Genomic DNA, 25,941 nt, shown 5'->3' with positions numbered 1-25,941 from the left:
GAAAAATATATATTTTTCTGTCAGAATGTAAAAGTCTCAACCGTCACTTTCAATTTAATGCATCCTTGATTAATAAAATCATTTGTTTCTAAAAAAAAATTAAATAAATAAAATGAACCAAGACGTTGGGTGGCGCTATTGAGCTCTAAACAGTTCACTTTGTTGAGGAAGGAGACAGTTCTTGAACTAAACCCCCTCAGCGATGTATCGGTACATGAACAGACCCCCTTCAAACTTTATCCCACGCCAAAGGTCTGTGTGACTGGACTGGAGAAGAGTGAGGAAGCTGTGAGATGCTTTTGCCGGGTAAAGTGTGACGCACCAGTTGACGGTGCTGGCAGACAGCTGGGAAAGATTACGTCGGCATTGCTTAACCGAGGCACTTTAAAATCCAGATCACAAGACTTTGCGCCTTCAAGTAACGTTACTACGCTAAGAATCCAAGAGGTATGTATCAGAAAGATTTTTGTTCGGATCCAGCCAACTGAATCATTAAGACTGATTGAATCATTCAAAAGAACAAATTAACGTCGATTTAAAAGTCAAGTGACAGATAACGAAGACAATTGACAGCTGTGTTTAGATGAGGTAAAACTCTTATCAGCTAGCACTACTTGAACTGAGGACTTCACTAACAACTGGGTCACTTTATTGCACGTCTAGCTCTACAATAATTGACAACTTATCTGATGACTTTACAACACGGTCAATAATTCGGCATTGTTTTGCTTAGATTTTAAAAGGAACTGACAACTCAAAACGGTCGGTGATGCTGTATTTTGAGGGATTGTGTCACTTAACTTAACGTTACGTTACGTTTATATCAGTTGGTTTGTAAAGCGTTTGCTGAGAAATAGAAAGGAAGTGGTGACTGAGGTTCAATATCATCATATTTCAGAGGAGTCCCGTCAGTAAAGGTGATCATCACATTGCGGTAGGATTAGAAACGGAGAACCGGTTCTCATGCAGAACCGATTCCATTAAAAATAGTAGGCTAGCCGTATGTTTTTCTTTTCTGTTCGTTGAATAGTTATTTAATCAGTTCTCTAATTTTTTAAAAGTGCCTAACAGTATTTTCTACACTATTTATTTGACTTCATACGTATTCTACTTCATACTAAAACATATATATATATTCGTTCTACTAACGCTACAGTGAGTGATTCACTAATGAATTAATGAATCAGCCGGTTCTTTTTAAAGGGTTAACTTAGTTCACTCACAAATTCTGTCATCATTTAATTTACACACCCTCAAGTTGTTCTAAACCTGTATTAATTTCTTTCTTCGGTTGAACACAAAAGAAAATATTTGGAAGAAAATGGGTAACTTAATTAAACAGTTGATGTGAAGTCAATTGGGCCCACCATCTATTTAGTCATCGAAACTCTTCAAAATTATTTTGTGTTCAGCAGAAGAAAGAAATTCATATGGTCTTGGAACAACTTGAGGGTAAGTAAATCATGACACAATTTTTATTTTTGGGCGAACTGTCCCTTTAAGAGAATCAGAAACATACAGCCTTGGACAAAAGTTTTGGCAGCGACCTACATTTATTGTTTTGCAAAGTTTGCTGCTTCAGTTGTGGTGTTGATTCAGATTGTTTCTAGATTATTCTGCAGAGTGATCAGCTGCATTTTACTAATTGCATAAAAAATTCACTGTTTTTTGTCAGCATATGAGAAAGTGTGGAAAAAGTACTAGTCAGGTAAAATCACTCATTCTGAACTGCATTATAAGAGCAGACAGATTGGTATAAAAAAGTGCTTCCAAATTCCAATCCTTGTGTTCTGGTGTTAGCAGTGATTACCTCCAAAGATGTGCAGCCATCATCAGGTTGCATCAAAATAGCCTCACATGCATCTCAAAGAACAATTTACCGGATCATCAAAAACTTGATCAGGAGAGAATGATCAGGACATCTTAGATTGTCCAGCAAGCGCTAGGACACCTCTTGAGGAGTTGGCTATGGAATCGTGTCACATGCCAATATTGAGTGAGCTCTGCAATGGGGAAGGCGGTATCTACAAATACTGAAGCTGCAAACTTCGCAAAACTCAATATTTTTGTCACAGCCAAAACTTTTGGCCATAGCTGTACAATGCGACCAGTGCCGTTTCCTGAACAAATAACTCATATAATACGGTTCTTTTTAGTGAATCAGAAACGTACAGTGCGACCAGCTGAACCATATCTGAACACCTTCTATTAGTCAATACCTTTTAGTATACAACATTATCAATCACATTCAGCAGTTCAACTGTTTCTGGTTTATTCCTGATTTGTCATATCTGCTTAGCGTCATAATTTCGCAACAGGCTTCTGAGGATGATCAATTCAATAAGAATGACTTTTTTTGTGCACTCCCTCTCCTATGACCTTATGTTCTCTCTGCTCTGACAGGGGGATGATGGACAACGGAGGGTTTTGCGACGATAATTATCACAATTTAAGCAGTGATGATGAGCTGGTGGACATTTCAGATGTTACAATGGACTTCAATGAGGATGTCCCGCCTCTGGACCGAGATTACAGCACAGGTAGGAATCTGACATTAACCTTTATTGGATGCGCTGTACATAAAAAAAAAAAAAATATATATATATATATATATATAAGGCTTTAATCAAAGAACTTGATGGTTTTGGAAGATTAATGAGTTTGTTTTTAGATATTAAGCTTTGGTTACAAACATTTGATAAATAATGAATATAATTTTACAGTTTGAATGTCATCATATACATGGCCGTACGCTCGGTTTTAGAAATACCAAGGTCCAAGGGGGGTTGGGGTTGGAATGGATTTCCTTGTTCTGCATATGTGCATTTTAAGAAATCTTGAGTGCAAAGATTGGATAACATTAGCTTTAAAACCACGTCCAAAAATTAAACAATCGCCATGAACATTTTATCGAATATATGAAGAGTTCAGATGCAAAAGCCTCTAAATGCCATTTGAAATTTTCTTCTAAAATGACCATTTTTATCAAGCTTGTATATTTAAGTTCAGTAATTTCACTTAAATGACAATTAAAAGGTAATCTTCATTGCCATTTAAGTGAAATTACTGAACTTAAATATACAAGCTTGATAAAAATGATCATTGTAGAAGAAAATTTCAAATGGCACTTAGAGGCTTTTGCATCTGAACTCTTCATATTTTTTTCTGTTCTAATACAACTTTTCATAATAGATTTTTAATTATTAGCTTAAAGTATCCTTTTAAAGTTTGAGGTCAAACCAGCAGTGGATGTATCAGTATACAAAGGATGCGGACATCTTTTGAAAAAAAAATGGAAAATTCATTGTTAAGTAATGCATTTGATCTATTTGTATTAAATATATATATTGGCTAAATGCCTGATCTGACCATATCCTGTAAACACATTTGTCAAAGTCACACGTTTTAGCGTTAAGTTAATCAGTAAATGAAAGGCTATCGGTAAAGTGTAACCAAGTTGATTAAATTCATTCACAATTTGTACATATTGTACATAGTTAATCTTATGCTTAGAATCTACTGAAAATGCATCATTGGATATAAACATTTCTATCAGAACATAGTTCTATTACGTTTTGCTACTTGCATCCCACATCTCACTTTTTGGCTGTTAAAAACTGAAGTGTTGTGCTAGAATTGAGACTCGGCCTCTGTCAAACGTAACGGTAGGCTAATATAAATACCTCAATGGTCAGTATGGCCATGATCGTGTACTTGTTTTGTAAAACATGTAAGTTTAATCTTTTAGTTGCGTCATTGTGGTGGGACCAGATCACTCTGTTCTCTGCCTGCACAGATACAGATGATGCTGTCCGTGATGTCACAAACAGACTCTTTTCAGACCAGGAACTTCCTCTTTTAATGTGTGCAATTCACAATCTATTCTTTCTTCCCCATTTCACTGTACCTTCCTTATACTTTTACTTTTATGTTGAACTGTTTTATATTGTTTGCTTGAAAATGTGCAACCTGAAAAACAACTTAATTCTATATTTTTTTTGTCTTTGAAGCAAAGACTAAGCTTCATGGTAGGGTTGCGCCTATTTATAGTATTCCATTTTTTAATATAAATGGTCTTAAAAAGACTTGAATTTAACCTGAAGAAACTTGTAGGAACCCCGTTTATTCCTTTGCACCATTTGTTCATAAGGCAGAACGTAGAGTAGACTCTCTGTAAGTAATGCGTAGTCGCATAATATGACATTTACCCTTGATGATTCAATAGCAGCCTTCAAGTACGTGAGCAGAAGCTGCTGAAATGCTGGGAATTTCAGTTTATCCTTCATTTAACTTCTTTTGCCTCACTTAACTAACGCTAAAAATACGTTTCCATTAAATAAGACACTTAAGTTAATATTTTAAATTAGTTTCTACTCTATAGTTATGAACTGTTAAAGGTATTATTTCATTTTAATCTATTTTTATAATTTATTTACATTATTAAATTGAATGGTTTTGTTTAAAATTTGAAAGAAATTCAAACAGCCATAAATATTAGGAGGATTCTAATTTTAAAGCTGTAATGTAAAATAAAATTCAATTTTTGATTTTACAGTGAAATATTACAGTAATCCTATTCCTTATTTTGCTTTTATTTAGACATTTTTATTTTATTAGTTAGTAGTAGTAATAATATTATTTCATAGACATAACAAAACATCCCTTCTCATGTTTTCATTTATGTACTTATATTCAGAATTGCTATCGAGTATTATGATATTGTGTAAGGAAGTAATTATTATTGTTTTGTTTTTCCTGTTTTTGGTAACCGGGGTGGGTTCAAATAAGTTTGACTTCTATCCACTCCGTTTCGAGCAATAGATTTAGGTTTGGTTAAAGTCGATGTAAATATTATGAATTTAAAGGCTTGTACAGATTAACCAAAATGCTGCGCATTGCCTTGTCATGTGTAACTGTATATTGCTCGAAATAAATAAACAAATAAATAAATAAATAAAAAATAAATAGACATAACATTAAAATTTTGTCCAGCAAGCAATTTTTGTTGTTGTTGCTGAAACTCTCTTAAAAAGTCACATTTTAAATAATAATCACAACTTTTATCAGAAAAATTTGTTAGATTCCCCCCCATATGTTTGTGGTACTATTATATTAGTGCAATTTTCTTTGGTATGAATGTTTTGTGTGGTTGTTCAGACTAATTTAGGTTTAGTGTTAAAGCTTTTAGCTTGAAGGCTTCAATGATTTTTTAATCAGAGAAAACAATGGCAAAACACTAACGAGCAGTCTTGTGTGAGCCTAAGCCAACATTATGCAATGTGTGTGTTTCAGCTTAGTTTTCTGTGGTGCACTGAGAGATAAAGTACAGAGATCAACGATATTGAAGATACAAGTATTTTAGATAGTTTAGCAGCTCATGAACACAGAATCAAACCAGGTCAGCACAATTCTGTCTGAGGCAGTCATGACTCACTGTGACAGGAAGGAAATGTAGTTACAGCCACCATATGCATTTTACCACTCGTTGAAGACTGAGGCTGTCATATTCATATTCAGTGGGATTGTTAAAGGCATCGGCAGCATTCACATAATTTCATTGCTTGGGCGATTTGGATTGAGGGAGTCACCAGAGAATTAAGCTAAAGAGGAAACTAAAAGAAAGTAAATTGAGAGTTTATTTTAGTTTGAGCTGTCGTTGTTCATGACAGCATGTGATATCACAGTTAAATGAGAACACACTGACTCATTTTACAGAGCTGCCGGTTCCTCTTAAACCCCCTCCTCTTTTCCACCAAGACTCAAATTACAGTCAGCACTTCCCCTTTAACTTTATTTTCCGGAGTTCCATTGTTGATTTTTTTCTTCTTTTTGAGGAGAAAAAAAAACACATCTGAAGTCAGTAGTCATTTAACAAGAGTTTAGTCTAGAGTTGCTAAGATTGAAAAAACAACAACAAAACACTTCTATTTCAATATAATTAAAAATGTAATTTATTATTTTAAAGGCAGAGCTGAATTTTCAGCTCCATTATTCCCATCTTCAGTGTCGCATGATCCTCCAGAAATCATTATAATATGCTGAATTGATGCTCAAGAAACATTTCTTATTAATTAATTTTTACTGCTTCACCCATTTGCATTAAGATTTGTATCTTTACGAACCCAGTCATATTTTTGAATGGTCTTGGTTTATTCCCTTATTTTCCCCTGAGATGGGAGAAATAAGGAACAGGCGTGCTGCTAACATTAGCCTTGTAGACGAAAGAGTAATGTTTGCACTGTTCCGGATTAGTGGGAGTGGCTTGCAGAGCTGTGCAATGTGGTGCATTGTGGGAGTTGTTGTCTTACATACAAACGTCTTTTCTCGGTCAAGAGGGCACCAAATTCAAAAATTCCTTTCCATTTCGACTACATATATGATCCACTTTCAATAAAGATTAATGTTGAAATGGGTGAAATGCTACTTTAATAGTTTTGTGTAAACCGATATATTTCAGTATTCTTTGATTGAAAAGAAAGATTTGAAATAGATTTTTTTGTAACAATATAAAAATCATCAAAGTAATGACTTTATGTTGGTTATGTTTTGTTTGTTTGCCAAAAAATTATGACAAAAAATGATAGCTTTGTATTTTTGGATTCCCTTGCATTGTATGGAAGAGAACAGTTTAGACATTCCTCGAAATAATTTCACTGGTGTGTCTCTGGACTGGAGCAACACATCATTCAGGTTTGCAATGAGCTATTCCTTTTATTAATTTTTTATTTTGCTTAGACAAAGATTCTGACTTCACAAACTGGTCCTATTATTAAGCATGAAATGCGGCCTTATAGCCAGCAGCATTACTGTCCTATGTGTCAGATGTTGCTGTCAGACGCCTTTTGTTTCAAGTTGAACCTGAATCTTTTTTTCAATTTGTGTCACACATGTGTGATTGAAGGCCTGGTGTATCTCGCTCTACATCTGTTAAACCAGCTAAACTAGTTTGATCTGAAACAATTGTTCAGTTCATTGTCATTGGACTTATTTGCATACTGACGTCAGTTAGATGGTAGCCAAAATGACTTGGGCTCCGTTTAAAAGCATAGTTGATCATGGAGACCATTGGTGCTTAAGCTTCTGGTTTTAAGAAATGCAGCAATGTCCAGTTATCTGCTGTCTAATCTGTACAAAAGTGATTTCACAGTATTGACTCTGAATGTAGCGTTCCATCAGTTCTTGGAATAAGATAATTTACTAGGGTAGTCATTGTTTTTTAAGTAAACACACTAAAAATACAATAAAAGTGCTTTATGTACTGTGTAAACATATGTAACAGTGACTTGTATCCTGTCCTAACTGGTTTGTGTTTTGACTTGACTTCATCCACTGTTATTTTGTGGTCAGCATTTGAGGTCAACATCAGTCCTTTTCTGTTTGTTAAATCTGTCTGGGCCATTCAAAGTGCGTTAGGCTTTGCCCTGCCAGCGATATCACACACACTTACAGCTCTGATTGACAATGTAATGGTGAACTGGTTATCTGCAATTCCTCTCAGGCCACAATGGCAATTGTCCATCGTTAATTGGCATTTTATTTGCATTCTGCTTTCACAATCGAAAAACAGCACAGGCATGCAATCCTGCACGCAAAAAACAGTGTCTGCTGGTTTCCCATGAGTATTTATGTTGTGTTTTGTTCCCGTAGCCACAGGCCACTGTAAAGCAAATGGGAGACTATACAACAGTCCTAAGCTGTTGGATCTACTGGATGACACCATTCCTGGCATTGGCACCTATGAGGACTTCAACACCATCGACTGGGTTAGGGAGAAGTCTAAAGACAGAGATCGACATAGAGAGGTGAGTGGGGTTTCCACCTGCTTGTGAAACTAAACTCCAGCCACATTTCCTGCTCTTAACACCTTGTGTTTCTTTCAGATCACCAATAAGAGTAAGCAGTCTACACTAGCCTTGCTCATCCGCATCAGTGATGCCTTTTCTGGCTGGCTTCTAATGCTCCTCATTGGACTCATGTCAGGTCAGCCCACGTCTTGCCCACTTCCTGTTTATTTCAACGCTCTAATTCAGGGGTTTTCAAACTGTGGGTCACAGATTGGGAAGATGTGGGTCACGCAGTCACTATTGTCTGCAGCAAAATTTCCGTTTCATAAATGACACGCATACAAATAGGTTGCATGATGTACCAACGTTAAATAGTGCTTAGTGCGATTTTAATTAGATGAATATGTCAGCATTGAGTTTCATGAAGCGTGCGCGTGTGACTTGTTGTGATAACAATTTTCAGTGTCTCAGAGCGGCTCGGCTCATTAACCCCTTGACTGTGTGGGACGGTTGCCATTAGGTTTTTACTAAGATATTATTCTTTTAAAAATATAAAGTAATATTGACGTACTATAGATCATTTGAAAGCTTACAGTCTCTAGTTTCCATAGCGGCTGTTTTTTTTTTTTACATAGAAGCAGTAATTTATCTGTTTGCAAACAGATAAATTGCAAAAACATTGCAATGTTCTTGTTGCAAAGAAATGTTTGCAACAAGAACATTTCATATTCATTAGGCTTGTTTAGGCCTTTATTTTGAAATGGCAATAAATATGAAAAATTGGAAGAAACTTCAGTTTATTTTCATGCCAAGAGTTCAAAAGATAACTCAGTTCAATTTTATGAGAAAAAAGTTTTAAATATAAAGAAAAATATTATGTATTCTTGATTTGTGATGCTGCTGCGAGCTATAATGCACATATGTGCTCTATTTTCTGTGTTTATTAGAGGTTGAATTCAAATCAAATACTGCCAAACCACCCATAATACTTCTGAATAGGATGTCTACTTCAAGTTCATAAATTGTATAAAAATGATGGAAATAGATGGTTCAGATCTCTCAAAACATTGTAAGACCTTCCGTGCTGGTCGGATGTCAGATGTCACCCTGTAGTGCCTCAATTCCATAATTTGGACACATAAATTATGACACATTTATGACTTGGTATGTCATAATTATGACTAATTATTGTTTACCAAAGTGTGATTTTAAAATGCCATAGCCTAAGGATTATTACACAAAAGTTGATTAGAGGTGTGCTATTACTTTTTGTTTCGCTTTCAAACCTATGATTTTATTAACAAAAAGGCAACAAATCAATTGACATGTCCAATACAATTGCGTTGAAGAAAGGACCAGAATGTCATTAGGGACTTGAGGATGGGGTAGTTTGCCTTGGGCCTGTAAGCAAACACTTAGCTAAAAATGCTTAAAACACCCTTTGCAACCCTAAAGCAATACTTAGGTGAAAATGCATTTCTAAGATGTGTGACTTGAATGTGTTGTGTGTGTCCCATCTTTTCCCTCACCAGGGGCCTTGGCTGGAGGTATAGACATTGCCGCCCATTGGATGACAGACCTTAAAGAGGGTGTGTGCCTAAACGGTTTCTGGTTTAATCATGAGGACTGTTGCTGGACATCCAATGAAACCACTTTCAAGGAAAGAGACAGGTGTCCTCAGTGGAAAAGCTGGGCAGAGCTCATGGTTGGAGTCAATGAGGTGGGTTCCATATTCAACCCGCATGGACAGACAACCATTTTGGCAACACATATGCTTCCGAAATTTTACCTCAAAATATATTTGGAAGCATTTGTGCGAGTGCAAATAATTGTTGTGGTGCGACCTTTTTTCACTTCTCTACAAAACGTTTGCTATTTACTGCACAGAGAATGTGCCTGCTGCCTGCTGTGAGTTGATATAGTGACGGGTCCATCGTTCTGTCCAACATTACCCAACCAATGATACTTCCTCTTTACATTCTTAACTTTATGACAGATTTTAGATTGGTTAATATTAGCCATCAGTCACCCCTTTCACTGCGCTCTGTTGTCACGTGACGGGGAGCTAACTAGCGCAAAAAATGTAAAGAGCTAAAGAGAGAAGATGGAAAGAACGCTGAGCTTTCTTTTGCAAGCCGCATAAAGTTAAAGATAATGTAACTCCTGGAGTTGGTGAACGCGATTATGTGGTGAATGTGGATTCCAGAGCTGGAAAGAAACTAATTACAAATACTTTCGTTACAGTACTTGAGTAGATTTAAAAAAAAATGTTCTACTTTAAGTATACTTAAATTGTGGTACCTTTACTCTTAGAAGTCATTCTAATATGCTGGTTTGCTGCTTAAGTTTTTCTTATCAACGACGTTGAAAACAGTTGTGGTGCTTAATATTTTTTTTAAGGATTCTATTTTTTGATGAACCGAAAATTGAAATGAGCAGCATTTATTTGAAATAGATTTTTATTTTTATTTTATAAATATCTTTCCTGTCACTTTAATGCATCCTTGCTGAATAAAAGTATTAGTATCTTTAAAAAAAAATCGTATTAACCCCAGATTTCTGAATGGTTATCAGAAATGATGTGGTATATCACCCCCTTGTGGCATGAAGACAAAGCTACAATGTAGAAAGTTGAATAAATTACAGTAAAACATCTTCATCTCAGATTAATTTTTTAATTTTATTTTATTCACAAATACTGTTTTGCAGTAATTCCAAATTTTCAGTATCCAGTCTATTGAGAATTGGATGAATTCTTTTAAAGACCTTTAAAGCAACATTGCATGTAAATCTAGAATAAAGATATACATATTATTAGGGAGGGAGTTTCAAGCCTCAATTAGGAGGTCACATTCTCCTAAATACCTCATTGTTCATTTCATGATTATCAGAATGTGAGTAAATAGCATGTACGAATAAGTGTGGCCTCTAACTGTCCTGTAGGGGGTGATGGTGTATAAGCCCCCTTGATTTCAGCTGTGTCGTGTCTGTGTCCTGCAGGGGGCCAGTGCGTATGTGGTGAGCTATTTCATGTATGTGAGCTGTGCTCTTCTCTTCGCCTTCCTGGCAGTGACTCTGGTGAGAGCCTTCGCCCCTTACGCTTGCGGTTCAGGAATACCAGAGGTGAGAAGCTCGCATATGATGAGCCATGTATCTTTTCACAAATTCAAGCTCTTTCCACCTATAATACAATTTTCCTTCAGCCGTACAATCACACTTTCTTCAGAAATGTTCAAGTTACTTTTGCAATTCTAGAGATGCAGAAATTACACTCTTCAGCTTCACTTTAAATGAGACTAAAAACACCTTGTTTCAGTTCTATATTTCAAACTGTGAATAAAGTGAGAGAGTGAACAGAGACAGACTAGTTTTCAGATGTTCAAAATGTTTTCAGATGTTCAACCACAATTGTTTGTGCACTCTAACCTTGGCTGAGAGAACAATGCAGGGCTTTCTGACATAAGTCACACTGTCTGAAAAAAAACCATGTTAGATTATTGCAGTTGTAATACTGATTTAAATTCATGTGGAGGAGTTGTCAGAGGAGATTTAAGGACCGTTTTTAAAACGATCCATTAAGACATGTTCATATGCCAAGAAAAACTGCTTAAGTGAATTATTCTAGCTCCTCAAACTTTGGTCTGGAAAATGGCCAGTTTTGGGGAATAATTTTGACTCCTTTTTAACCTATCCCTAATTCTTGCAGATTAAAACCATCCTGAGTGGCTTCATAATCCGTGGGTATCTGGGAAAGTGGACTTTGATCATAAAGACCATCACGCTGGTGCTGGCCGTCTCTTCCGGCCTCAGTCTGGGGAAAGAGGGTCCACTGGTTCACGTAGCCTGTTGCTGTGCAAACATCTTATGCCATTTCTTCACCAAATACCGTCGAAATGAGGCCAAGAGACGAGAGGTGAGGGGAACTGGGGAGGGAGATGAGGAGAGGAGGAATTGGATGATGAAGTGATAAGGGAGAGGGGAGTGTGGGATAGACTGACAGAAAAGTAACAGAGAAGTATTTTGTGTCTTGGACCAAAACTTGTAATGTTATACATTGATATAAACCTCTTGGCTTGGTCTCTGTTATCTGATGGAAGTTGCCAGTGCCAAATTGGTAATAGAAATCATGAACAGAAGAGGCTTTTTCTAGACTGTTCTCCTGAATCACGTGATCAGGATTATATAATTCAGTTGTATAATTCATTGTTCACGAGGTTGAATATGCTCTTTATTGAGCTATATGCTCTTAAATTCTGATTCAATTTCGAATAGGTTTTAAAGTTTTGCTTTTTGTCTTTAAATCTTTACCAAATTTTGCTCCCCAGTACCTATCTGAACTGCTTCACCCAAAATTGAAGTCAAGATCACTAAGATCGGGGGAATCTAACTTACTTAATGTCCTCAGGACCAGATTAAAAAACAGGGGTGACCGTGCTTTCGCAGCTTATGGACCCAAATTATGGAATAGCCTACCCTCAAATGTCAGATCTGGCCAAACTCTGACATTTTTTAAAACTTCTCTGAAAACGCACCTTTTTTCACTAGCTTTTAATGTACCTTGATGTGCCCGTCTTTTCTCTTTGACGTGTATCTGTTTGTTTCGCGCATGTATTGTCTACCTTTTTATTGCTTTGTTAAGCACTTTGGTCAACGTCAGTTGTTTTTAAACGTGCTGTACAAATAAAATTGCATTGTATTGTATTGTGCATTTTAGTTAGGGAATAGAAATGAAATGGATTGTAAATGAAGTAAATTTTCATTGTGTGTGTGTGTATCAGGTGTTGTCTGCTGCATCTGCAGTGGGAGTGTCCGTAGCGTTCGGTGCTCCTATTGGAGGGGTGCTTTTCAGTCTTGAGGAGGTGAGCGCTTTATATTTCTGCAGTCCTGCCATAAACAAAGAGATTCGTTTATTTTTATACTACTGTTTCTGATGCGTTATTATATAGTCAGCCAAATAAACTCAAAATAAATCTCTGTGATTCAATTTCCGTATATATCATTGTGGTATCATTTTATTTGACCAACAAAACATTTTCAGAAATTAATAATACTATAAAATATAGTTAAAATTAAATATTTGTTAGTGAGAAGAAAAAGTTGAAACATAGACATCTTAAATGCATTCTTGTCATTTGACTCTCTGAATGTATTACATTTTTAATTCATTCTTGAAAGAAAAAGAAAAAACAAGTCACGCTATTGATAGAAATATCTGATATTAGACCACAGTGATGATGTGTTTTGTGGGTGGAGCCTACCTGGTGGCAGAAAAATGACAGGTTTTATATAAAGGAATAATGGGTAAAATAATCTCAAAATTCTGATTTTTTTTTCTTTTTCTCACAATTCCATGTTTATATCTTTTTTAAGAAATGTAAGATAAAAATGTTATTGGTTTGAATGGCATTTTATGCTGTAACTTTGGCTATAGTCCCCAATGTACTGCATATGTGAATATTATGATTTACATCAAATGAATGCTTTAATAGTAGATCGCAGGTTTCATAAGTCGAGTCTGTCCGTTTAATGGCTTGCAAACATAAATGTCTTCGTTCGGCTTCAAAGGGCGTCTTCAACTACGGTATTTTAAAAAATAAAGAAAGCCATATTTACTTGCATTCCGATTCTGACATCCAGAGGCACAAGACATTTTTTCTTATTCCTTGGATTTTGCACGTTTTCCTCCACTTTTTACCACTGTTTTCTGCCACCACTATGCGCACGCAGCTTCAAATGACATAGCTGTGGTGTCTGCTCCCAACTGGTCTATTATTATCTACGTTGAAACATCTGCTGAATGTTATTCTAACACCTGACAGTGACAAATGTCTCTCACATTGTCTTTTTTCAGGTCAGCTACTACTTCCCTCTGAAGACTCTGTGGCGTTCATTCTTCGCTGCTCTGGTTGCTGCATTCACCCTTCGCTCCATCAACCCCTTCGGAAACAGCCGTCTGGTGCTTTTCTACGTGGAGTTCCACACTCCCTGGCATTTTCTAGAACTCATACCTTTCATATTTCTGGGCATCTTTGGTGGCCTTTGGGGGGCTTTCTTCATTCGTGCTAACATCGCCTGGTGCCGTCTCCGGAAGAACACCTGCCTTGGGCACTACCCTGTCCTAGAGGTTCTGTTGGTCACCCTGATCACAGCGTTGCTAGCGTTCCCGAATGAGTACACTCGGATGAGTGGCAGCCAACTGATCTCCGAGCTGTTCAACGACTGTAGTCTGCTGGACTCGTCGAGAATCTGCGACTACAGTGGAAGCAGAACAGGAAGTGCTAATGTTACTGTCACTAATGGTCTGGCGGATCGTCCGGAGGGGCCAAAGCTCTATACGGCTATGTTGCTGCTTGCTCTTGCACTGGTTTTTAAGATGTTCATCACTGTGGCTACATTTGGCATGAAGGTAAGAGACCTAGATGCGTTTTGACTGCATGGGAGAATATATATATATATATATATATATATATATATATATATATATATATATATATATATATATGAAGAGTTCAGATGCAAAAGCCTCTAAATGCCATTTGAAATTTTCTTCTTTAATGATGATTTTTATCAAACTTGTATATTTAAGTTCAGTAATTTCACTTAAATGGCAATGATAATTACCTATTAATTGTTATTTAAGTGAAATTACTGAACATAAATATACAAGTTTGATAAAAATCATCATTAAAGAAGAAAATTTCAAATGGCATTTAGAGGCTTTTGCATCTGAACTCTTCATATATATATATATATATATATATATACACTCATTTTTATATATATTTAATAAAACATGTTGAATTCAAAAACTGCCAGAATATCAAAGTTGTGAAATATAAATAAACAACAGTTGTGATTCAAACTTGAGCTTGATATTTAAAAAAAAAAAAAGAGAGATAAAAAAATTAATATAAAAATGTTAATATTAATATAAAATTATATTAGAATTTTATATTAATATTATAAATTATAATTTAATTATATTATAAAATGTAAAAATTAATATAAAAATTTAATATATATATATAAATGTGTGTGTGTGTGTGTGTGTGTGTGTGTGTCACACACACACACACACACACACACACACACACACAATTTTATATATATTTAATAAAACATGTTGAATTCAAAAACTGCCAGAATATCAAAGTTGTGAAACATAAATAAACAAAAGTTGTGATTCAAACTTCAGCTTGATATTTAAAAAAAAAGAGAAAAAAACTTTCCCCATTGAGACTGCAATTTTTAATCCCAGGAAAATGTATTTTATTATATTATATTGAATTATAAAGTCTTTGTCTTTATTCCTGTTTTCTGCTTCAGCATATTTTAGAGCCAATTGGATAAATTATGCAGCTATAATTAACTGAACTAAAAAATTGTGTGTGTGTGTGTACTTGGGATCTAATGGAATAAGTTTTGTACGGCACCGAAACATTATCATTAAAGAGGTAAAACATTATCTTAAACAGGTAAAAATGTATATATATATACTGTATATATACAGTATGTATATATATGTCTATACAATGTAATAATAGCCAAACACTTAAAAGCACCACAAATTTACCATGGTACAGTTAGAGTTTAATTTTGGAAATTCAGAAGTAGAAAACCATAACATTTAGGGCTCGAGCACCGATGGTGTAAGGACTCTCTTGGAATTGCTCTGTTTTCTGTTTTTCTTGTCACATGACTACGAGTTAGTTTGGCAAGCATTTTTTTAACAAAACAATAGTAATTGTGATGTCAGAAATGTCAACATTTTAATGAGAGTAAAAAAAATGTTCAAATGTCATCCAAATAAATGTGGACACATTATTTATTTTTCCTTGGTTACATTGCCTATAGGAATGAATCACCTGAGGCGAAGCCAAAATCGATTCAACCCTAGTCACAAGCAAACCTTCAAACTTTCTTAAGAATTTGACAAATCACTGCTTGTATAACATGTAAGTTCTGCCATCTTTATGTATTCATTTTGTCTTGCTCTTTGTTGCTCTCTAGGTGCCATCTGGTCTGTTCATCCCCAGTATGGCGGTGGGAGCTATAGCAGGCAGGCTTGTTGGTGTGGGCATGGAGCAGCTGGCCATCTACCACCATGACTGGAGTGTTTTTAGAGGCTGGTGCTCTCCTGGGGCGAACTGCATCACGCCGGGCCTGTACGCCATGGTGGGCGCAGCAGCCTGTCTGGGTGAGGGGTGATTTAGCTCCATCTCTGTGAAAAATGTACTGAAGATTCGTTTCCCAGATGATTTGTTTTTCACTTTGCAGTTACAACCAAATTGCTTTGTGCAGTCTTCCAAGCAGAAGCATTTAATGTTGGCTTTCAGGAACATGGCTTGACCTTGCTTAGTCATCGACTTTGTCGCACTTTTAATGAGCTATTTCCTTTTATACACCCTATTTATCGGTGCTTGCCAAGGCAATCTTCACTATTATTGTTGTTCATATTTGTGGTTAGTGGTTTATATCTGTATTAAAAAGGGATTTTTTTCCCCTTCTAATTTCCCACTCTAGGTGGTGTGACCCGTATGACAGTCTCTCTGGTGGTCATTATGTTTGAGCTGACAGGAGGTTTAGAGTACATTGTGCCTCTCATGGCTGCTGCCATGACCAGCAAATGGGTCGCGGACGCTCTGGGTCGTGAGGGCATCTACGAGGCCCACATCCGTCTCAACGGTTACCCCTTCCTGGAAGCCAAAGAGGAATTCCGCCACAAGACTCTTGCCACGGATGTGATGCGACCACGGCGGAGCGGCCCACCGCTGTCTGTGCTGACGCAGAGTGGAATGACTGTAGAGGAGGTGGAGAGACTCATTGTAGACACCACCTACAGTGGCTTTCCTGTGGTGATCTCACACCAGTCTCAGAGATTGGTGGGCTTTGTGTTGAGGAGGGATCTGGTCATATCTTTAGGTGAGTATTTGTTTTTATCAGTGCTCCACGTATTTACGCTGTTTATGTATATATACTAGGGCTGTGCAAAAATTAATTGCGATTAATCGCATCCAAAATAAAACTCTGTGTTTACATAATATATTTGTGTGTGCTGTATATAATTATTTTGTATATATAAATACACACACATGCATGTATATATTTAAAGAAAATGTGTTATTCATATATAAAATATTTATATTTATATAATATAGATTATGTATTTATATATATATATACAGAATTTAAGCACAAATAATTCATAAATCTATACATGCTTGCATAGGTAATTATATATACAAAATAATTATATACAGCACACACAAATATATTATGTAAACACAGACTTTTATTTTGGATGCGATTAATCGCAATTAATTTTTGCACAGCCCTAATATATACATGTATATTAGGGGTATAAAAATAAATAACTTATGTGCAGATTAATTAATGGCCAACCTTGGTTACGCAGCACGTTTGAGCTTCCACATTCATTCTCGCGTATCAAAGTTAGACTCCTGTTTATGTTTGCTGATCAATGTTTAAATGTGAATAAAAGCCTCAATTGAATCTGTTCATCATATAAAGCGATCTCTTCAGAAAATGTGGACTAAACCGCTCAATTCACATGGATTAGTTTTATAATCTCTTTTTAAAGCGTCAAAGTGGTAGTTGCGTAACTGTCAATGGAGGGACAGAAAGCTCTCAGATTTCCTCAAAAAAAGATCTTCATTTATTTTCTGAAGATGAACAAAAGACTTGCGGGTTTGGAACTGTATTTAGGGTGAGTAATTAATTACAGAATTTGTGGGTTAACTATCCCTTTGTCATTTTAAATTGTAATGATATTTAACAATATTGCTGTTTTTACTGTAATTTTTAATCAAATAAATGCAGCCTTGCTGAGCAGGAAGAGAAAATTCTTTTCAAAAAATGTAACAAAATCGACCCTGATCTTTTGAACGGTAGATTCAACAAGTATATGACATCAGTTTGACTGTTAGGAGTCTTGCAAACCAGCCGACTGACGCAACCAACCACAGTCTGAAAGCAGTTTTTGTATATTTATCTGAAATTTTGGGAGATCAAGTTGTGCCTGAAGATATCTCATTGTCTTGCTACTAAGTGTCCCAAACCACACTCTTGAATCTCTGTCAAAGAGTTGATGGCACACAGATTTTGTCAGCCTGGCGCCTTGTAAGCGCAACTTTGTTTTTTTTTTGTCTGACTAATTATAAACCTGTGTATCCTTATTCCAAGACATTTTAGAGCAGCCAGCCAATTAGATTGGAAGCAGTGGTTTCAGCCAGTTCTTGTTTGCAATATGATGGTCCGTGGGCCGCAAGCAGACATTTTGCTAATTAACTGATGTATTAGTGTTGCATTTATACTGCTAAGTTTCCTGTTTTTCATATTTTTCCTGCATGACTTTCACTCAATCATCTCAGAAAATGCACGTCGGCATCAGGAAGGTGTGGTCAGCGTGTCTGCCGTCCTGTTCAGTGAATGTGATCTGCCCGCATCACCCAACACTCCTCCTGCTGTCAAACTACACAGCATCTTGGATCTCAGCCCCTTCACGGTCACTGTGCACACACCCATGGAAATCGTGGTAGACATCTTCCGCAAGCTAGGCCTGCGGCAGTGCCTCGTCACTCAGAACGGGTGAGTCTGTGGGAATGGGTGACATGTACAGCTGTGTGATCCGTTTAAAGAAGTCAATGACATATGCGTGTAGCAGATATTTGTTATCTCCCATGAGAAGCAGAATGAGGGTATAAATTTTTTTGTGGCATCTCAAGCTAGATTCAACTGGACCAAGTTGAAATAAACAGCATTTTAGTGTTAATGTCTCATTTACAACTATATAAATGCTAGTCAGATTGAAATATGTTAATCTCACCCTAAAAGTCATATTTTAGCTCTGCTCCAAAATCTAGTGAGCTTGAGCTACCTAACATTAAAGGCAACATCTGTGGCAGCAATACGCCTTATTCACGGCAGCGCCATCTTTGATTTTTAATGAGAGTGAAAGCGAGGCTGTGAGGGATAGACATATATCTCTTCAATGGGCTGTACTGTTATTTAATGTGTTTTCAGATTGTTCTGTGTATGAAACACTGTAAAAATATCTTTCCAAGAAATTTCATTTGACAAAAAACTCCCGACAATGTAAGCTGTGAAAAAATTGTCAGTTATTTGAGCTTTATTCAGCTTTTTACAGCAGATGCTATTGGAAACACGGTAAGTCTATCCCTCACAGCCTCACTTTCATACCTGTCATGGCGCTGCTCTGAATAAGGTCTATACTGTGCAACATTCTTAGATACATTTAACATTTGGCCAAACTCTGAGCATCATAGTCGGATAAGGCAACCCTAGAATGACAAGACAAGACAAGAGTTAAGAGAAACGTTGATAATGTTAATACTTAAATTGCATTACATACTGAAAAAAGTATATAGGTCTAATAATGTTTTTTTTTTTTATAATTATTTTTAATTTGTTCTCTCAACAACTCAATTTTCAAAACCCCATGGTTTTGGAAAACCTGGATATATGAAAGAATTGTGATTCAAAGACCTGGAAAAGTCATGGAAATGTTTTAAACCGTATAATAATGGAAATTTGCATATTGAATGAATGTACATTTTCATAGTTATATCAAGTGTTTGGATAGTAATATCTGAGAAATTGCTGCGAGTAAAAAACTAGAAAAAGTAATTTGAATTAAGTGGTAATAAAAATATAAACTCTGAAAACATTGTTATCGAAACATCTAGTATTATGGAATTATTAGTCTATTATTTTTATGTTATTATATTATTTTAATATATTAATATATTATATTTTAGTATATTATTATTAATATATATATATGAAGAGCTCTTTTCCAAAAAGCGATAAACGCCATTTAAAAAAAAAATGAGTTTGTCGTGTCATTCTGCTGTGGACAGAACCCTTTCACTGCTCCATCAACGTTTCATGCCAAATCGCTATATTTCCTTGTTTAAAATGTACTGCAAGATATAGTTTCTTTCCAAGCCGCGATAAGCGCCAGCCCTGTTTTTAGCCTAAACACGATAAATCCTCAAATTCAATGAGCGCTCTACACAATCCAGCACGGCGGCACTCTGAACAGAGGTTTATTATGTTCATTTATTCCTCAAAATGAGTCCTAGTTTTCTAGTCGACTAGTAGTAGATCATTTAAGCCATTTGTATTATCAGTAATCACATATATTAATTTAATTAAATGGGAGAGAAACCATATGACCGTTTTTAATTGCCTATTCGCGCATTTCAACGTATGCATAAAGCTTGTCACAAAGAACCGGCAAAAAGTAATGATTATGCATGAAACATTTGAATTGTTTATTAATAAACTAGTGTTTTCTGTCAGTGTCGGCAACAAAGATAAAGTTGATGATGCTTACTCGCCATCTTCGCAGTGAACGCGCATAGGCCTATAGAAACGCATACTTCGAATTAGCCTACATACGCAGAGAGTTGCCAATTTATTTTAGTTTTTAATTGTTTTGTTTAAAAGTAGATATTTAAAGCTTTCTGTAGCTTAGTTCTCAGGCCTGTGTGAGGCAAGCATCGCGGTGTTTCGGTTCATATTATGAGACGCGCTCCGGTTCACCTGCGCGCCTCTGTGTCCTGATTATATTGTCTGATATTTACTTCTAATGTATTAATCCAGTCAATTTGTCGATGAAACATTTATTAAAATGAAGATACAATTTATATGAAACGAAATTTACAAGCTTTCTACAAAACAAAACTTAATAAGTGGTCAAAATCATGTCTGACGCACTCCAAATATTTTCCGATATTGGGCAGCTTTTGAATTTTGATCCTATCTTACTCATCTCATGCGGTTCCCTTTTCATAGCCTACTCAACATAGATGAAATAATAAAAATAAGTAATGTAATATTATTAAAAACAAATGTGAAACGTATATTTTATGTTTATTTTGTTTTTTTTTAACTTATATTTAAGCGTCATGCTGCTCCGCTTTGCTCACATGTTATGTAGCCTGTGTGTGTGTGCATGTGCTGGAGGGGTGCCCATCCTATTTTTGAATATCGTTATCATATATTGATCATTTTTAATAATTCGTTTTTTTTCATGCATATGTTGAAATTGGTACTATTTGTTTGAGGTTTGACTCTTTACTAAAAATGACTTTACTAAAAATGATACAAAAAATGGATGGATTTATAGCGTTTTGGGAAAAAATAAAATTAACTTTTAAATTATCATTAACAATATTGTTGTTTGATTTAATAATTATTGTTCAAAATGTTCAGACTGAACCAATAAAACATTTAAACAGGATAATTTGAATATTCACAAAATGTGTGTGTCTAGGTAAAAAATGTAGTTTTCCTGAAAACTATTGAAATGGATGTATAGCGTTTTGGAAAAGAGCTCTTCATATATATATATATATATATATATATATATATATATATATATTATACTCTTTGTTTCTGTAAATACGTTTTTGAGCAGCTCTAGATTAGCTTAAATAGATAATCTTAGCAACATGCTAATATTATACAAATATGGGAGAGTTGACTCACGAGTGAGGTGTTGAGCATTTCACATCAGTCATTTAGTAGGTTCTGCCTCAGTTTGAATGCTGCCTTGCTGTGTTTTGCAGTGTCAAAAGTTAGCTCACTACGTTTGGGAACAGATATGTTGTCTCCCCTTTGCAGTTTAGACTGTTTATTAAAATATACTTTGTTTAATATGCCAACCCAAGCAAGAGGGCTTCCCCTACTGAGTCTTTGTTCCTCCCAAGATTTCTTTTGCATTCACTACTACATAAACATCTTGGGGAGTTTTTCCTTACCACTTTCGCTCACTAACTGCTTTGAAACAATATGCATTGTGAATAGCGCAATACAATACAATTAAAATGAACCAAGAAATACACTGCAAATATGCAGTTTAGAATGATCTCAGCACCTCTGAGATTTTTCATCCGTATGTTTTTTATGTTCTTCTAAAAGGCCATATTGAGTGTCTGCTCTTTTGTTTTCTCCAAGGTCCTTTATTATAAGAGCGCTCCCTGCCATATTTGTTCAAAACAGCTGAAGCTGATTCTAGTTGCAGTTTGTTTTGCATTTTAAAGTGTGTGTGTGTGTGTGTGCGTGTTAATCAGCTCCCGATGTGGAGTAGATCAACGTGGCTGTTGGTCGTTCTCGGTCCCTATGATCCACCCTTCAAGTCTATCTAGAACAATAAAAGGAAATGACATCATATAAAAAGAAAGTAGACTTGAAACGCACATGCACACAATTAGTACACATGGCCTTGAAATTTTATGCAAACAGTCTCTCTCATGCATATGCTAACTAGGACCATCTGTTCAATAATTTTCTGACTTGACAGATCAGTAATTTGTATGAACTACAAACAAGAATCTTTTTTTCTGACTCCCTTTTGTCGCCCTTTTAGGCGTATGCTGGGAATCATCACTAAAAAAGATGTTCTTAAACACATGGCGCAGATGGCCAACAGAGACCCGGATTCTATCCTCTTCAACTGAAGACTCTCAGGACACACTCCTGCACACACCCACATGCACACTGAATCATCCTGTGAGGATGGTGATGGATGATGATGATGATGATGATAATGGTGGTGGTTGGACTGTGTGTGTCACTGAGGTACTGCTATTCTAGAGTGGTATGAGATTGGCCTAAGGCAGCTTTTTGCTGCTCCAGAACTGGACATGTTCAGACAGGAGCTGTCCTTTAGCCTGTCCGGAGGCTACAGAGACATTAATGTGACAAATGCTGTTCTCTCACACCTGTGAACCTCATTTCAGTCCTGATCTGAATGGTTGCCATTAGGACTTTCTGTATGTGGACCAAATGCTTTTCCTGCCAACACGTTTTTTTTTTTTTTTTTTTTCAAATTTGGGGTGACTTCTTTTCGAGCTTTTAATTAATTTATGGTGCTTTACTCTACTAAAAAAATCAGCTTAAACTAGCTTAAGATGGTTGTTAGTCTCGGACTGCGGGTTTATATATTTTTTTACATTTACCAGACCAACAGTTGAGTCCTTAACCAGCCAAGACCAGTAGTTTAAGCAATTTTTTAGCAGGGATTTCATTCCCTGGAGTGACGTCTGACCTCGAAAGGAACTTCAGAAGGGTGAGAACATTCCTGAAATGATCTGTGAAACGTGCGTTGAGGTTGTCTTGTCTGAACCTGTGTGCGTCGAATGATCCCTGTGGGAAGTTGTGCCGTCTTTTGTAGAAATGCAGTGAGATTTGGTGTATCATGTTGAAAAAGCCACACTTATTCTCTCTCACTTAGACATACTAACAAAATGCCCACAATAGTGCTGTTCAACTTCCTCCATAAGTCACTCTGAAGACTTTGAGACAAGTTTTGAAGATCACGTAACTTCTCTTCAACTTCAACTGGAGAGAAACTAGTTTATTTTTTACGACATAAGGTGTCTAAAGGGATGGTTCACCCCATAATTTACTCAACCTTGTGACATTCTATACCTGTATGACTCTCTTCTGTGGAACATAAGACATTACATCATACAATCAAGAGTCAATGGCAACAAAAACTCCTCAACTTCACCAACATGCTTCAAAATATTTTCTTTTGTGACCCACAGAAGAAAGTAAGTGGTACAGATTTGGAACAACACAAGGGTGAGTAAATGATGAGAATTCTCATTTCGAGAGTCAACTATGCAAAACTTCACTTTGGGTTGAAGTGCGGATTCTCCCTCCGTCTTTGTTTCAGTCTCCCTCACTCTCAGCTCATTTTACTCCCGGAAAGCTAGTTTTCCAAAAAAAGTTGTGACTGCCAGTTTCCTAAATAATCCAAGCTGCAATTCCCGCTCGGCACCACCAGGAGGCACTCACAATCTCACAGCGTGTTCCTTATGGATATTTTGTACCATTTGATTGACTGTTGGCCCGGTTCACTCACTGGGTGTGTTGCGGCATTCTCTCATGTCATTATCTTCGGGACTCTACGTTCCCCAAACATCTTTATGCTCATATTGAGCACCAGGACCCTTACACACAGTCTTTGGAAATGCGAATCCACTCCTCCGTCCGTCATCCTCACTTTCTTTCCCATGTTTCCACGCTGTCGTCCTCAGACAACCTCAGCAAAGCATCTCTCGGCACCGCCCTTGTTTGGCTGTGAGGATCTGATCATGACATAACGAGATCCTCCCTGTCAAGAAAGGGCTAAAGTCCTCTTCCTTGGCGTACTCGCTCGGCTTTCGTCTCGGTGCATTTGAAAACTTCCACCCTCCTGTTCAATACAGGTTTTGTCCCCCCCCCTGCATTGGTATTTGGGTTTTTATGGCCTATTAAAGGTATTCGACTATTTCCATGCCTGTTCTAAACGCTCTCTTTCCCTGCAAGCCGTAATTCCCGGGAGTTTGATTCGGGGCGTGGAGGTCGGGTAGGGCTATTGTTCCCATTCGCTCCTGCTCGTCTGGGCTCCCGGTCGCCAGGATGTCCCCCAACCGCTTCCCTCAAGCACCGCCACGCAGCCCTGACCGCCTTCCACTCTTAGAAAGACAATTTCCGGTCCAGTCTTTAAACAACGGGCGATTCTGAAATGTTATAATAGAGCGGGAGGGAAAACTGATTACTGAAAGAAAAGGTGTGTGTTTGTGTGGGGGGCCGTAGGGGTGTTGGAAGGAGAGATTATGCCTTTCTTTTTTGCCTCCCTAGGAAAACATGGGAATATGGGAGGAGGGAGAGGAGAAAAGGTTAATTAAACAGTGTTCACTGGTCAGTGCAAGGATCATTTCACAAAGGTCCCCTCTGTGTCACTCGAGGGGTTATTGGAGAGACTTGGCACGAAGGACTTCCACTCATTCCTGCAATCCGGGTGGGTGCTGAGCCTCTTTGTGCTGTAACCCAACACTCCATTGGTGCAAATGGAGCCGGGCCAGGACCGGGACCAAATGAAATGTTCTAATGTAAAACAGGACCTCCTATGTTCTTATCTACAGAACGTGGGCTTTAACGAAGTCAGGAAGGCAAACAAGCAGCAAGTAAACAGCTCTTTAGGTTGCATCTACTTGCCAATGTGTCTGCCTTTTTCTTTGTAAATAGCCAGTTTAGGGCCGAGGACAAATGCTAAACCTGAGTAAACTGCTTTTACAGGCGTCAGTGAGCATGTTTACGATGTAGATCCGAAGAAACCTGTGATTTTTCTCGCCAAAAAGGCAATACGGTTATTACCAAATTGTTTGGAAGGAAAAGAATCGTGCATGATTTATTCCAAAGCACTCCTCCGAGATGATGTGTTTGTCTGTTTATTGATGACATGTTAAATTTAATATGTATTTATTTTCCACAACAAAAATTCTATTGCAGTATTTGTACGTAACTTTTATATCGTAACGATTATATCATATTGTTAAATTAACTTTTGTCCATTTGAATAAATCTGAATGATGCATACCATGCAGACTGCATTCATTCTGGAGGTCAAATGCTTCAGCTATGTAAAGAATCGCTTGTGGCCTCATGTATTTTTTGGGGGGGATCTTACATAATCAAACATTAAAATTCCAGAAATATGAGTATTTTTATTCCCTAAAATCCTAAATTGCTCTGGTGGCTGTAGAAAGAGACCCACACTGGTTCATGTTAAATCTGGTATTTCGATGGAATTGTTGAGGGTCTCTTAAAACACCACAGGATTTTAGGGCGAGTCTTATTTGATTTTACTGAATTCTGACTTTCTCACATCTTTTGAAGGCCAACATTTTAATAACTTATTTTGTAGCTTTATTATCAGGAGTATTTTCTTTTGAAAAAGCACAGATGCTTCTTGAGGTAGCAACAATGTGAAATGATCCGTCTTGGGCAACTTTTTGTGTTCAGATGATTTAGAGGATAATTTTACATGGATCTTTGAACGAAACACACCCTAATCAATCTTCATTTTAGGTTCATTTTCATTCATTGATAGTGTTTGCTGAGACGAATATCTGAATAATAGAAATAATAAGGTATCTAACTTTATATCGCACAATTACAGCTTAATATCTCATAATGTAAGACCAAAATTTCGCAATGTGACTTTATATCTCATGATTCCGACTGTATAGTTGTGAACACTAAAATTACTAAATGAAATGAAAAGGAAAACAAAAATAAAAGTGATTTCAAAATATGAATAAATGATATAATAGTA

The 25,941-nt window shown here is 36.6% G+C and overlaps 1 protein-coding gene across 2 annotated transcripts; it reads left to right on the top strand.

Moving 5' to 3' along the window:
- The first annotated feature begins 153 nt into the window (after positions 1 to 153).
- Positions 154 to 25,205, top strand: clcn5b (Cl-/H+ antiporter 5b). Of its 2 annotated transcripts, none has more exons than XM_039651183.2 (13): positions 154 to 447; positions 2,404 to 2,540; positions 7,648 to 7,802; positions 7,881 to 7,980; positions 9,317 to 9,504; positions 10,785 to 10,907; positions 11,491 to 11,697; positions 12,563 to 12,643; positions 13,636 to 14,190; positions 15,795 to 15,981; positions 16,308 to 16,706; positions 18,176 to 18,392; positions 22,201 to 25,205. In XM_039651183.2, exons 2-13 carry the CDS (start codon positions 2,408 to 2,410, stop codon positions 22,289 to 22,291), a joined length of 2,436 nt encoding a protein of 811 aa, XP_039507117.2. In that variant the 5' UTR covers positions 154 to 447; positions 2,404 to 2,407; the 3' UTR covers positions 22,292 to 25,205. The 2 variants fall into 2 exon arrangements, with proteins under 2 accessions (XP_039507117.2, XP_039507115.2); XM_039651181.2 differs by having other exon boundaries at positions 7,645 to 7,802.
- The last annotated feature ends 736 nt before the right edge of the window (positions 25,206 to 25,941 follow it).

This window comes from Pimephales promelas, chromosome 1 (genome assembly GCF_988280905.1).
Source record: "Pimephales promelas chromosome 1, fPimPro1.hap1.1, whole genome shotgun sequence".
NCBI lineage: Eukaryota > Metazoa > Chordata > Actinopteri > Cypriniformes > Leuciscidae > Pimephales > Pimephales promelas.
The sequence above is the reverse complement of the archived record's forward strand: the minus strand, read 5'-3'. Positions and strand labels throughout refer to the sequence as shown.